The sequence below is a fragment of the Cnephaeus nilssonii genome (genome assembly GCF_951640355.1).
Source record: "Cnephaeus nilssonii genome assembly, chromosome: 17".
Classification (NCBI taxonomy): Eukaryota; Metazoa; Chordata; class Mammalia; order Chiroptera; family Vespertilionidae; genus Cnephaeus; species Cnephaeus nilssonii.
The window spans coordinates 25,790,968-25,805,437 of record NC_137088.1 but is presented as its reverse complement, the minus strand read 5'-3'; the positions used below and the strand labels follow the sequence as shown (position 1 = coordinate 25,805,437).

General features: G+C 45.4%; 2 protein-coding genes across 2 annotated transcripts in view; one reads left to right on the top strand and one right to left on the bottom strand.

The window, feature by feature from the left end:
* NEK11 (NIMA related kinase 11) overlaps positions 1–14,470 on the bottom strand; it is a 385,217-nt gene that overhangs the window by 57,271 nt on the left and 313,476 nt on the right. The gene's annotated exons all lie outside the window — the stretch shown is intronic.
* CPNE4 (copine 4) overlaps positions 1–14,470 on the top strand; it is a gene marked incomplete at both ends in the record, with an annotated part of 366,239 nt that overhangs the window by 349,019 nt on the left and 2,750 nt on the right. The window contains 4 exons of the mRNA XM_079795664.1: positions 1,072–1,126; positions 5,122–5,173; positions 7,771–7,904; positions 10,785–11,021. Coding sequence (XP_079651790.1) covers positions 1,072–1,126; positions 5,122–5,173; positions 7,771–7,904; positions 10,785–11,021 — 478 coding nt within the window. The remainder of the gene's footprint in view (positions 1–1,071; positions 1,127–5,121; positions 5,174–7,770; positions 7,905–10,784; positions 11,022–14,470) is intronic.

The following is a 14,470-nucleotide window of genomic DNA, read 5'->3' as shown; positions in this document are numbered from 1 at the left end:
ACATTATAATGGTGTAATAGAAAAACTATGGTCTTTCGAATCACATAGTTCTCCCCGAGAAGCACCTTAGGGTTTCCAAGACTTTCTTAGTCTTTCTGAGACTCAATTTATTCATCTGTAAAATGGTAATATTAAGTAGGTGAAACTTCAAGGGTTGCTTGAGAATTAAACAAGTACATGTATTGCCTAGCATAGTTAAGAGTTAAGATATCACATACACGAATGAATAAATTGGGAGAAATGTCAAGTTGTATAAGAGAAACCAAGCCAAAAGACATATATGTGACTCTCATAGGTTTTCACAAGGATTTTTTTCTTTTTTATATGGCCACATCTTAATAATTCAATTCATGCACTATCTCATCATTAAATATTTATTGAGCACACAATCTATGACAAGCATTATCCTGAAGGTAGGGGCAAGGGGCAATCTGAGGGAGGGAGGCAGTAGAAATATAAAGATATGAATACAAAAAAAAGCATTCCTTTGAATTCAGGAGACAAGAAAAGACATGTAAACAATTTATTGCTGCTTGTATGAGATAAAGAAGTGGATACAATGAGTTCTGTCGATGCAACCAAGTTCTGTCAAGCTTTCTATTGCTTTTTAATAGCCCTGTGGATTCAGGCTTGTCTGAATTTGAACCCTGGCTCTAACTAGCAGCAGGATCTTGGATTTCACTTCCCAAGGCATTTCCCCACTGGAATAATAATCTCTCCCTAAAAGGATTTAAAAAGATAGCATATATCTAGCAATCAACCATAGGAGTTACCTAGTTCATGATCTTTTCAAAGGAAACAGAATACTGGGGGAGGGGAGGGGAGGAAATCTGGGGCCATTTTATTCCTTGGTATCAAATCTAGCAAAAAGTAAGGAAGAAGTTGCAGACTAATGACTGGAATGAACTCTGAGGATTATTCCTTGATTTTAATTATCCAAGCTATTGCCTATCGCCACAGTTAATCAAGAAGCATGAGTCAGCACCTGGCATACCCAAACGAGGTAATGCAGGTTCATGTTTTTCTTCCTCATTAGATGATAAATAAAGCAACTTCTTTTCTTTATTTCAGTGACAAAATGTTCCCAGCCTTTGGATTTGGTGCCAGGATACCCCCAGAGTACACGGTGAGTGAGTAGAGATGCTTTGCTGTCGCCAAAGAATAATTGAATAATTTGAGTTTCCTTCCCAGGAGTCTCTGTTCTTTGGCCCTTGATATAATTATGTAACTAGGGCCCAAAGACTCAGAAATGGTCTTCAGAACCCACGAGATTAGGTCCTCAGGTCCTGTCTTTTGATAAAACCCAATCTCCTGGTATTCTGATTGTTCTTCTTAGAGGTCCAAATAAAAGCATTTATTGCTTAGTTTCTTACAGATATGGTCAGAGACGGAGAAAACACTCAGGATGTTGATCTTTGGCGGCTCAAAACCTATTCAGCTATCCTCTAGAGAAAGATCCTATTGATAAAACCAACTGAGGAAGTCCATGACAATGAAGTCCACAGACCCCCTCATCCTAGCTCTCTGAGCACCAGTCTTGTGTGAGAGACACAGAGAAGTAATAAGATAGAACCACTCTGGCTTAGAGAATTGAGAAACTAAAAGCTTCCTATGAGGGCATTGGAATCCTATTTGGTTTTGTTGTTTTTAGGATATTTTGTTTTGTTTTGTTTTCTTCTTTATTTTATTTTTCCCCATCACCACTTATCCCCCCCCCCCCATACCCTCTTCCACCCCCAACCCCAACCCCCACAATCACCATACTGATTTGGTTTTAATACTTATTTCCATGACTCAAAGAAGGCAAAGATTATACAGAGAGATATGCACCCTACTGTGGTATACCAGATGCTCCTGTGGGACATTCCACAGAGAATTCAACTCCCCAGGTGGGAGGGTCTTGGAGGGGCAGCAGAGTTCCTACCCCAGCCTCATCCAGGCCTCTGAGGTCCAAGTTAAGTGCAGGCAACACTGTCCAGGCACCAACTTCTCTTTTACTGACTGTATCTGAGTTGCATGGCAGGAGTCAGATGGCAACATTTACTCCCACACCAGAGCTGTCAGACCAAGGCCCTTCCCCTTCTGTGCCCTTTTTGAAAGAGAGAATCCCTCTCCCTGTGACTGCTGAGAGAACAGTGGATGGAATGGCGGGTCCCTGACCTCTCCTCCTTGTCTGCCTTGTATTCCCCCCGGGCCTCCCTGCTGGGCATGCCTACAGAATTCTAGAAGCATTTGTTGGAAATAGAGCACATGGGGAAAAAGAATACAGAATAGGAGTTGTCCACTGGTGGCCTGTAGATATTATTTGGGCCACAAATGTATGATAGTTGACACACAATTTTTTTTAACTTTTAAATATTTATTGTTGAAAGTATTACATATGTCCCCATTTTTCCCCTATTGACTCCTTCTAGCCCACCCCTGCCTCCTACCCTCTGCCCCAGGCCTTTACCACCCTATTGTCTGTGTCCATGGGTTGTGCATATCTCTATATATAAAAGCTTAAGCGACCTTTATGATAGAATGACCGGAACAACTGGTCAACCAGTCGATATGACGCGCACTGACCACCAGGGGGCAGACGCTCAATGCAGGAGATGCCCCTGGTGGTCAGTGTGCTCCTATAGCCAACCTCCCATGGCCGGCAGTGTCGGCATCCGGCATCCGTTCCTTCCGCACCTGGCCCAGCAACCATTGCCTCCTCTCCCAACCCCACCGGGGCCTTCGGGTTCTGGGCTGGGATAGGGAACTGGGAATGGGTGGTGGTGGATGCAGCCCCTTTCCCAGGGAGGCCAAGGGCCAACTTCCTCCTTGGGGCCATGGCCAACCTCCTGAGGCCCGTCCCTCCCCCTGGGCCAGCAGGCCCCGATCAGCCCGGCCCTGATTGGCCAATCGCCGGCCAGGCCTAGGAACCCCACCTGTGCAAGAATTCATACGCTGGGCCTCAAGTATGTATATGTGCATACAAGTTTTTGACACACAAATGTTTTTTAAGATTTAGGCAATTTCATATAAAATGTCAGATTTCTGGTTTCTTTGGAAACATTAAAAGGCCTGGAAAGACTAAGATTAAGAGATTATACAACCACAATGGGGGGTGGGGGGAAGGAGACTTATGTAATACTTTAAACAATAAAAATTTTAAATTTTAAAGAGAGAGAGAGATTATACAACCAGAATTAGGCAGAGCTGAGGAGATACAGTCCCCTTCAGGTTGGATATCAGCTCCGGAATGTGGTCAGGTGGGTGTTGAGCTGTTGCACCTCGAGACTGGAATGCACATCAACAACCACCAGTCCTACTACCAAGAGATGCTTGAGCATCCCCCACCGCATCCCCACCTGGTAGTCTTCTGGTCTCAGCTGGTCCAGTAGGACTGAGAACACCTTGTTCCAGGCCTTCCTTTTCTCATCCATGACATCTGCCTGGTCCCCATCCTGGTGTAACTTATCCTTTTTGATGTTTCTTGAAGTCCTTACCCTCACCATGCCTGTCAGCCAACTTATTCTTCCTGCTGTCCTAACAAGCTTCCCTCACATCTCCTCACTCTGCTCCAGGCCTAACTTTCCCTCTGCCCCAGACAGACACTGATGGTCTCAGCAGCTTGTTTGCCCCCAGCGAGTTTATAACGTCACTGAGATTTACTTCTTGGGGAAAAACCTCAGAGCTTGCCTGTACTCTCCCTAGAATAGACCTTGAGACAGGAGGTCTTGGATGCAATTATCTGCGAGGTGGAAGAAACCTCAATAGAGAATGAGGAAGTGAGAGGAAGTGGACATAGGGTATCCTAACAAATCAGTTAGCTCTGTGGGCGGTAGAGCTGAATCTTGCTGGGGATCCTGGAAGATACTGTGGAGCACACACAGACCCCAAGGATAAGTGGGCTGGGTACTGATACACCATGTCCTTTCAGCACTAAGGAAGGGCTGCTCGCAAGCGACATTAATTCCCCAACACCTTTAGCCTTCCAAAAGCAGGCTCTGGAGCCCGGCTGGTGTGGCCCAGTGGTTGAGTATCTGTCTACCTATGAACCAGGAGATTGAAGTTCAATTCCCGGTCAGGCACACGCCTGGGCTGCAGGCTCGATCTCCAGTGAGAGGTGTGCAGGAGGCCGCCAATCAGTGATTCTCTCTCATCATTGATGTTCCTAGCTCCCTCTTCCTCTCCCTTCCTCTCTGAAATCAATAAAAATATATTAAATTTTTAGAAAGCAGGCTCTGGAGACCCGAGAAAACTTAAATAAAGCCGGTAAAAGGGGTGGAAGTCAGCTGACTTGCCTGGAAGAGCCAAGGGCAGGGGAATGTGGGCCAGGCACCAACAGCATCGGTTCTGACCTCCCACAAGGAGAAGAGGGGTCTTTTAACACAAGAACTAATGACCATTTTCTAGCCCCCGAGAGAGCCAGGGCTAAGAAATAACATTTGAAATGGGAGTCTCTGTAAAATCCCAAATGATCCCATAATGTCCAGGTGCCAGGACAGTCCTCCTGTTTTTACCAGATTTTAGAAAGAAAGAAGTAAACATGCCACCTTGTGATAGGTCCTGGCAGCTAGAGGAATCTGTGTTGGAATATTACAAGATACGTGATTTTATCACTTTTCCAAAAGTAGAGTCTCTTTTACCTGCATATATGGGCAAATCCTGCTGTCCTATAGCTCTGCATAGTATGTTAGAATGAATTTTAAATGTCAACAGCTTAGCGGAAGCTATTGTAACCATCACCACTTTGAGCAAACAGGGTGATGAGTTACCTTTTTTAAAAATCATTGGGTCCAAGCAGAGCTCAGCCCAATCTAAGCCTCCAATCTGTGGCCACTTCTTTCTGGGGTTACATTTTTTTCTGAAATCTTATCTTGGCATTTTTTATATGCATCATTCTCCCCTCCTGCCAGCATTTATCTGATTCTAGAAAAATTTCCTGTCACCTCAACTCCACAGGGAGCTCAGAATTCATCCTCCCATCTCAGACTGACTCTGTGGAGGCTAAAATGGTTCCTGGGGCTTGACACCTAATGAATGGAATGGGCATTTGTTTGCAGACTCTTCCGCCCAGGGCCTCCTTCCTGGATTAAAGTTGTAATTCTCCTTCCTTCCTTCTTTTTAATTTTAATTGGTGTCTAGGTCTCTCATGACTTCGCAATCAACTTTAATGAAGACAACCCAGAATGTGCAGGTAAATGACAACGTGAAAGAAGGCCAGTGTCTCACAGCCCTATTGTTTGCACATTTCCCATTTTAGTTTCTCTCCTCTGATGCAGTCTATCAGTGATCATTGTCCACAGCAGAAGAGTAGGCTTTCTGGATCTAAATAGACCACGCTACTCTAAAGGCAACAGAGAGCCACAATGACAGCAGAAAACTAAGAGCTGGAAAAGACAGGATGAAGAAGAGGTCTTGAGTTTACAGCAAGAATGTTGATCCCCATTCTGGATTCCTCTGGCCAAAAAACACGGGGGGAAATTCACTTGATGGGCAGTGATGATACCCCTCTCTCTGCTCTCCAACTTTCCCTCAAGTATTTCTTTCCCACAACTTCCTCTCTGTGAGGGTATAAGTAGGGAGTCAGGGGAGGACATGAAAATCATTGGACACCTTCAGCATGTTGGCAAAGGATACGGCCTCAGTGACTTCCAACAAGTAGCTTCATGGTTTTGTGCCAGAAATAGCCTTCTCAAAGGCTTTGGTCCATGTTCCACTATTTCCAGCTGGAATTTCTCCAACACAGTTCTGCAAAGTAATGATGATGAAATGATGATGACAACTATTATGATACATTTTATCCTAAAATTATTTTCCCTGCTTCCTAAATAACAAATAGAGACAAGTTCAGTGGTTGCTATGAAACGTATAAGATATTTTTTATAGTGAAATAGGTAGAAATGTCCATATCTCTCTTCTTATTGTCATGGAGGAAGGGGGCTGAACCAGAGTTAATTCAGATCCAGTGAGGTGTGTGGAGCATCCAGCAATTTCTTTCACCAATTCGGCACTTACTGTCCAAGAATATGACATCAATGTCATTGGGTGTGCACATAGTAATCTCTGAGACCTGATCTTCATTCTGCCATTATTCGCTCTCATGATCCCTCACCCTAAATTTATTATGGTTTAGAGTCCACTCATCCCTAACTGCCCCCATTCTTAAACTATAAGAATGGTTTTTCACCAAAGCAGAAAAAAATACATGTCCAACATTTGCCTGTTTCACACTCTCAGAATTTTTCTGCCTGTTACTTTTTAAAGAGAAATCCAACGTGCTTATCTTGGGCAAAAACTCAAGAGTCAAAATAGCCCTGGCTGGTTTGGCTCAGTGGATAGAGCGTCAACCTGCTGACTGAAGGGTCCCAGGTTCAATTCCAGCCAAGGGTACATGCCTGGGTTGCGGGCTTTATCCCCAGTGGGGGATGTGCAGGAGGCAGCCAATCAATGATTCCCTCTCATCATTGATGTTTCTATCTCTCCCTCTCCCTTCCTCTCTGAAATCAATAAAGATTTTTTTAAAAAATAAGAAGAGAAACAAGTAATCAGTGAAGTAAACATTTAAAAAGAAACACAAGAAGACATCATTTTTTTTTTAAAAAAAAGAGTCAAAATAGATAAAGAGTGTCTGTTGAGTGTCACTTGACTTCACAACCAAGCTGCAAAATGATATGACATTTGCTTTAGAAGGACAGGCTTTGGGGCAGGGCAACGAGGATGCAGCATTTTCAGTGGGTTGGAAGCATGGGTATCAGGGCAGAACACACAGAACTTGCTCATCCAAAACACCCAAGATCTGGTTTGCATGCATGGTGGATGTGGAACCCCATTTCAGGAGGGCCTTCTGTGGATCCCTCTGGCCAAAATCAGGACCAGTGTGCTGTTTCAGGATAGAAGGGGATATGGGCAAGAGCTAAGATAGGCACAGACACCAAGAGGAGCCATTTGAATACAATTCATTAGTAATGGGACTCTTGTGGGCACATGGGCATAACTTCAAATGTTCAGGCAAGACTCATAAAATGCTAGGAGAAGCTACACTATCGGGGCCGTTCTTTCCAGCCGAGTCTCACCCTTTACTATTTCCTTGGGTCACGTGGCCTCAGGATGGAAACCCCCTTTAAATGAGAAGTTGACCATAATAATGAATGTCATTCATCTGTACCACAGTCCCCAGCAAACAATTGTGTCAGCAGTTTTGCTCATTCATCACACACTTGGTGTGCCTGACCTGCCTCAAGATCTTTGAAGGAGTAAGTCACAATACCTGCCCACAAGGACTTTAATATCTGGAATGATGGTCACACATGACTCCTATAAGTGGAATAGGGTGGTATACACTACAGCAGAGTCAACAAGGTAGTGTAAAAACTAGAGAGGCTGCGAGCACAGCCCTCAGAGCCAGCAGACCTGGGTTTCAATCCTGAGTCTGTAATTCATTTGCTGCGTGACCTGGGACAGATCATGTAACCTCTCTAAGCATCAGTTTCTTCACCTGTAAAATGGGAATAACATCTATTTCATTACACTATGAGAATCTAATGAAATCTTATGGGTAAAGTAGGACATTAGGGAAAAGTTGATAGAAAGGATTGCTTTTTAATTAAGCCGTTGAAGAGAATGATTTCAGAGGGGGTAGAGGCAGCAGTGTGGTATTTTTTATCTTAAGAACATAAATGTGATGTTAAGGAGGACATTGGGGGAATTTAATGCTTTATATATGTGTGTGTTTGATTACAAATCTATTTGAGGGGACTCTTGAACTATTGATCTTTGCCAACTTCACCTTAGGTATTCAAGGAGTTGTGGAAGCCTATCAGAGCTGCCTTCCGAAGCTCCAACTCTATGGTCCCACCAACATCGCCCCCATCATTCAGAAGGTGGCCAAGTCAGCGTCAGAAGAGACTAACACCAAGGAGGCGTCGGTAAGGAGAGAGGCAGTTTGCCTGCTAATGGGAGATTGCCCTTTCTCACCTGGATATTGGCCATAGCACCCATCCCATTCTGACAATACATTACAGCATGTGTGAGTTTGGACAAGTGACTTCACCTTCTCCTCATCTGAAAACTGGGGATAATCATACCCATCTCTGCTGGGTTATTGTGAGGCTTAGACATGACACATCTCCAATGTCTGCAACATTAGCTGGACAGAGGGGACACTCGGCAGTGGAATTGACTTTATTCACTGGAGTATCAGGCTTACCCACATTGTGTTCTTAGGAAGATAACAAGAACTGTCCAAAAGAAACTTGCTTCCCAATGTACCCAAATTATAGATGAAACTGAAGCAAAATAATAGATACTTCTGTCCCCTGGTGGTTAAGTACAACAACACAAAACCTCATAGCCAAGATTTGTTTTGTATTCTATTTGTGGTTTTCTTAAGAAAAATACAAACCAAAGTTTTTTTTCATATTCGGAACTATAAAGCTACTTTTGCCCAGCCCTGTATATTACCATAATAACTTCTCCATGTATCATTTTAATGACATCAATATATTTCTTTTTTAGCTTTGTGACTTCTTTCAGATTTAGTAGAACATGGCTGATGTCTGACATTTTCTCTGTGATTTTATCCTGGATTCCAAGATATTGCATTTGCATAAAGAAAGTGATTTACTACTCTCTCATCTTCTTACATCAACTCAGCTAGCCTACTTGCGCTGCATCATGTTCTCAGCTCATGATAGAATGGATGGAGGACATCCAAGGACATTGACCTACCAACTATCACACCTGTCTCTCATCTATTTTTTCCCTTTCTACTGAAGACTTATTTTTATTAGCAAATAACACATCCTATAATATCTTCTGTTTAAGTTAAAATCTTTCCTTTGACACCACTTTACCCTAGCCACTACCCCTTATTTGACCTCCCTTTAGAACAAAATTCATTTAAAAATTTGCCTATACTCACTGTCTCCATCACTCCTCCCCTTCATTCCTCTACCTATAACCAGTCAGACTTTCCTCCCCAACATTCCTCTGAAACTGCACTTGTCAAAATCAACAGTATCTCCATCTTGCCAAACCCACTAAGGCCTTGGAGCAAATTTGAATCCTCACAGATGCAAGATTTGGGGATAAGTGTTGGGCAAGATCAGTATTTCATTTTATGTTTTAACTTTTTTTTTCTCATCAGAACTTCAAGTTCAAATTTTTCAAATGATATGTTACTCAGAAACCCAACATCTAAAATAGATTTTAAGAAAACTTGCTAAAGCTGGACTAAGAGATGGGGTCCACACTTTTGTCCTTCTCCCCTTATATCCCCAAGAGCATCCAAGGTGTCCCTAGGGCACCCCGGAGCCCATATTGAAAACAGAAATCATCTCAGCCCCTCTGGGGTACCAGGAACTAGAAGAGAAAAAAGAGAACAGGGCTGACATAGGTCTGGACTTAGGCCTGGTATAAGCCAGCATGAGTTTTTGCCCATCCTGCACTCCCCCAGGGACCACTCACTCCCCCAGAGGCAGGTAGTCTCCTGTTTAAGAATAGGTCATGAAATGGTACGAGAATTGTCTGATCCACATATCCCCAAACAACTGACCCTTAGGAACAATGGTTCTTTTCCCCAGTGGTTTCTCCTGTTCTTTAAACAATGTGTGGTCCTGGACCCCTTGTTATCACTGATAGCTAAGGGGCTTACACTTGAACCTCTTAGGCAAGTTGTGTCAGGGTCTGGATGTAGGATTTTCTCCTCGACTTTGTGGACCTCTTCTAGAAATTTAAAAAACAAAAAAAAAATCCTCCATATCTGAACAGGACCTCATATACATTCAAAGACTATCCTGTTTCATCTGTGAGCATTTCCCCGGCCTGGCTTTGGAAGCAACTGTTACGGTAGCTTTATTGGAAATTTGCATCAGGCCTTTGATCTAACAGTCTGCAGCCTAGGACCTCTGGCTAAATTAACACTGGATCAGATTCTAGAATCCTGATAATCCCTTCAGATCAAGGGTTCTTAACCTTTTTTGTTCCATGGACCCCATTAGCAGCTGATGAAACCCATGGGCCCCCTTCTCAGAAGTATTTTTAAGTGCACAAAATAATCTCATTTTAACGTGTACATAAAAAATTATTAATAAAATATTTTACACTATTTTTTACACTATGTCTTAAAAATCCAGGGTGTATTTTACACTTACATCAACTTCATTTGGATGCTAAATTATCATCACAAATATTTAGACTTTATAAATTGATAGTACATTCACATATTTGAGTTGTTTCAAACATTCTCAAAAGACTTCAGATAACTGAATTGGGTATCCATTTTTTAAGTTAAATTTAAATTTATTAAAAGAAAATAAAATTTAAAATTCAGGTCCTCCATTGCTCTAGTCACATTTCAGGGGTTCAGCAGTCACATGGAGCTCATGGCTATTGTCTTGGGCAGTGCACCTTTAGACTTAAAAATCTCCAAGCTGAAGAGCAATTACAAGCAATCTAGTCCCAACCCTCATCTGAGAGATGAAGCTGAAACCCAGAGGAGTTAAGAGATTTTCCCAGGATCTCAGAAAATGAGGCTTTGACGCCCATTCTCCTGACTCCTTGCTGCTCTGTCAACCACACTGCTTCCTAACAGTCACTAAGGTGATTAGAATTAACCTATAACTACTGTGCCTGCCTTTCAGTCCCATTCATCATCACCTTAAGTTTTTAGGACTGTCTACACACAGGTACTCAAAAAAAATTTTGTTGTCGCTGTTGCTGTAGCCAGTATGCACTGAAGGCACCTGATATTGTCCTTGTCTCCCCACCTCTCGGTCCCTCGTTGCCTGGCGTCTGATCCATCGCAGCAATACTTCATCCTGCTGATTCTGACCGACGGTGTCATCACAGACATGGCCGACACCCGGGAGGCCATCGTCCACGCCTCCCACCTCCCCATGTCAGTCATCATCGTAGGAGTGGGCAACGCTGACTTCAGTGACATGCAGATGCTGGACGGTGACGACGGGATCCTGAGGTCCCCCAAGGGAGAGCCTGTCCTTCGAGACATCGTCCAATTCGTGCCCTTCAGGAACTTCAAACACGTACGCATATCTCGGGGCTCCCCATGGGAGGGCAGGACCAAAACAAACTCACTCCTTACGTGTTTCCAGCAGTTAGTAGGGAAGCAATGCCGGCTATCCATGCCTGCCTAGGCCAGGCCATCTCCCCCACAGGAGATGGAGAGCTTGGCTCTTTGGAGATAAAAGAGTAACTTGAATTAGAGATGAGAAGTCTTGCCAACTATAGTAGCCAACATTTCACTTGCACTTGTCCCAGCCATATAGCTTAGGACCTTGGTGCCGTCAGGGCTGCCAGGTACAGGTAGGCAGAGTGTTCCCTGTGCAAGGGCCTGGCCAGAGAAGCAAGGGGCAGCTTCACTTCGGCCTGGGTTCTGCCTGTCGAGCCCTGTGCCCTGGCAGAGGCCCGTGTTTGCCTTGGCAAAGCGTATTTTCAAATTGATAGAGACCTAAATCCTCTATAAGTATAGTAAGGAGAGCCAAAGAATTTAGTTAACTCCTTAAGGACAGAACCAGTAAGATGACAAAGGTAGTTCAAAGGAGGATATAACATAGTTGGCTATGGTCAGTGGGGGAAAGGCTGGAGTAAGTTTGCGAGGGCAGATTCAAAACTAGGGAATGGCCAAAGGGGTTAAAAATAAATAGACTTTGGAATACCTTCTCCACTGGACAGAAATCTTCCCAGTTTTCCACAAGTTGACATCTAGCTTTACAGTCTCGAGCTGTAATCTATAATAAATAATGTCAAGCAGCATTAACTCCCCCTGATGACCCAAAGCAGGTGCAGTAGACTGTGCTCTAGTATGACATCGAAAAGTGCTTAACAATTTTTTGGCATTTCAATTGTTGGATCATTGTTAATTCAGTGGAAGGCGGGGCACCTTTAAAATTCCAACAGCAGTCTACACCTGTGGGGCTGAATGACCCAGGACGCCTCTGATTCATGCAAAGGCTCCCTCCGGCCTGGGGGTGGCCCTGAAGAATCCTTCAGAGCCTCCCCAGCTATGTCCGGGAGCCCTTGAGGGTCAAGTGGGCTGTCATAGACAGTCCTCTGTGACCTTCTGTTCCTTGCCCCAGCCAAAGTCACTCAAGAGCAGAGCATCCCCGCCCTAACTGGTTTGGCTCAGTGGATAGAGCGTCGGCCTGCAGACTGAAGGGTCCCAGGTTCGATTCCGGTCAAGGGCATGTACCTTGGTTGCGGGCACATCCCCAGTGGGGGGTGTGCAGGAGGCAGCTGACCAATGTTTCTCTCTCATCGATGTTTCTAATTCTCTATCCCTCTCCCTACCTCTCTGTGAAAAATCAATAAAATATGTAAAAAAAAAAAAAGAGCAGAGCATCCCCGCCCCAACCCCATGCCCCCTGTGGCTTTGCCCTCTCCACTGCTGGTGGGGCCAGCAATACCCCTCCCAGTGGGTGGTAACTGAACTTGAGCTGCCCCGCAGGAGGGAATCTCCAGAATGCTCAGTGCCCTGAAGCAACTCCGCAGTCCCCTGTGAGAATCCCCTCCTGTCCCTGCTGCTGTGACCCCTCTGTCACATGGGCCGTCACTGCAGTGAAGTATGATCCCTACATCTCCAGGATCCCTGCTGGAAACATCTGTAGCTTCCACTGCAGCTCCTCAATCCTCAGGGCTGAGGGCAGTTATCTAGCGACCCAGAGAGGAAGGCACAGGCACCACGCCATCCACTCTGAGCTTTCCTTCCTAATGCTTTTTTGGAAAAGCCTTTCTACTCCAGCCAACACCCCTCATTCAAAGGGGTTTATCGGATATGTCCAGGCACATGTGAATCCCACTTTGAGCCCACGCTGCGACCCCAGCTACCCTGGGGAAGGTAACTTATAGGGGGTGGAAGGATGGATGGACAACTGTTTACATAGACAAGTCCCAGTGCTAGCGTCAGAGCCTTTGGCCTGTGCTTTTCAGAAATTGCCTCGTGTTCTGCTGCCGTCTTGGGACAGGAGTTAAAGCCAGCATCGGGTAAATGACAAGCCCAGTGGCCTCCACTGAACCCCAGATCTCATGAATTGCCAGCTCCATGTAGGGAGGTCACCGCTCACTCTGGGGCTCCTTGAACAATGAGGTATAGCTTAGAAACCTAGCGCCACACAATTCTAACGCCCCTCTTAAGGAGGGCTACCGTGTGATTAGAATCATTCAAGGAGCATAAAATCAATCCTTGACTACAGAGTTGAGTGCAGAGGGAGTTCCAAGTAACAGCCCCTACAAGCTCACAGGCAGCGAGCACGGTGAGGGGTGACCGTTCCACTGTAGCCGTCTTCCTCCTGCCGGAGGAGGAGGTTTGCAAATGAAACCGCTCGTTAGGTAAAAGAGGCTCATCGTGTCCTCGGCTGTCTGCACGTGGACAGCAAGGAGTGTTGTCCTCTTTTAAGGAAGGATGTGCTGGGGCCGGCTGAATGCACTCCCCTTGTGTTCATCAACGAGGCTACTGACCTGCCTGAGGCCCAAGGCAGGGGAGGGGTGCTCTTCCAGGTTGTGATGTCCTGCTCCATCTGGTCAGCAGCACAGAGTAGCCGTGTCACTGACCACCACCTATAACTGCCTGAGTGAAGGGCCAAAGAACTTACTCCCTGGGAGATTCATGCACTTCCCCAAACCACCTTCCCCCTGCCACACACACACACACACACACACACACACACACACAGGCACCTGTGTGCCGAAACAATGCAGCTGAGCCAGGCTAGGTTCTAGCCTCTACCCCAAGCCTCCTCCTCTCATGGAGTATCTGCTGTGTGCAAGGCATATGCTAGCATTGGGGCCCCAGCGAGGTGAGAAAGCCGTGGGTCCAGGTGGCAAGGAATGAACTGGGGGGGGGGGGTTGCATGGTTGGGACCTAGGGGTCAGCAGAAATACCTGTGGGTGACTGAAAGGGGCTAAAATGTTGCTACGGGACTTCAGAGCGGAGAGAAGTCGCCGTGAGGGAAGCCCTGCAGCTTGAGCTGGGTGTGTGAGGAAGGACAGGGCCTTGGTACGCCGGGAGAGGAGGGGCGTCAGCCAAGGGACCTGCCCTGATCTGATCGGGGCGAGGAAGTGGCACGCTCCCCGGGTGTGCTGCGCAGTCTCCAGCTGCTCAGAACGCCAGGAGCATATCATCCACCTTATCTTCGTGGATTTCAAATTAGATTTTGAAAACCATTTCATTATCCAGACTACACTGAATTCAATAAGCCATAAATAAAATGAAAAGTGAGGAACTGATACATTTCATATTAGCCCGTCACCCAGGAGCCGTCTCTCCTTTCCTGCTCTGCATGATAACTCAGGGCTTTGCAGTGGACAGGGCGCTGGCTCCGAGCGGTGTGATTCTGGGCAAGTTACTTAACCCCTCTGTGCCACAGATCTTCATCAGTACAATGGGGCAAATGACACACGCATTTGGAAGATTAAAGGTGGAGTCTTCACAGAGCTTAGCCCAGTGCTTGGTCTGTGTAGGTGATTAATAAATACA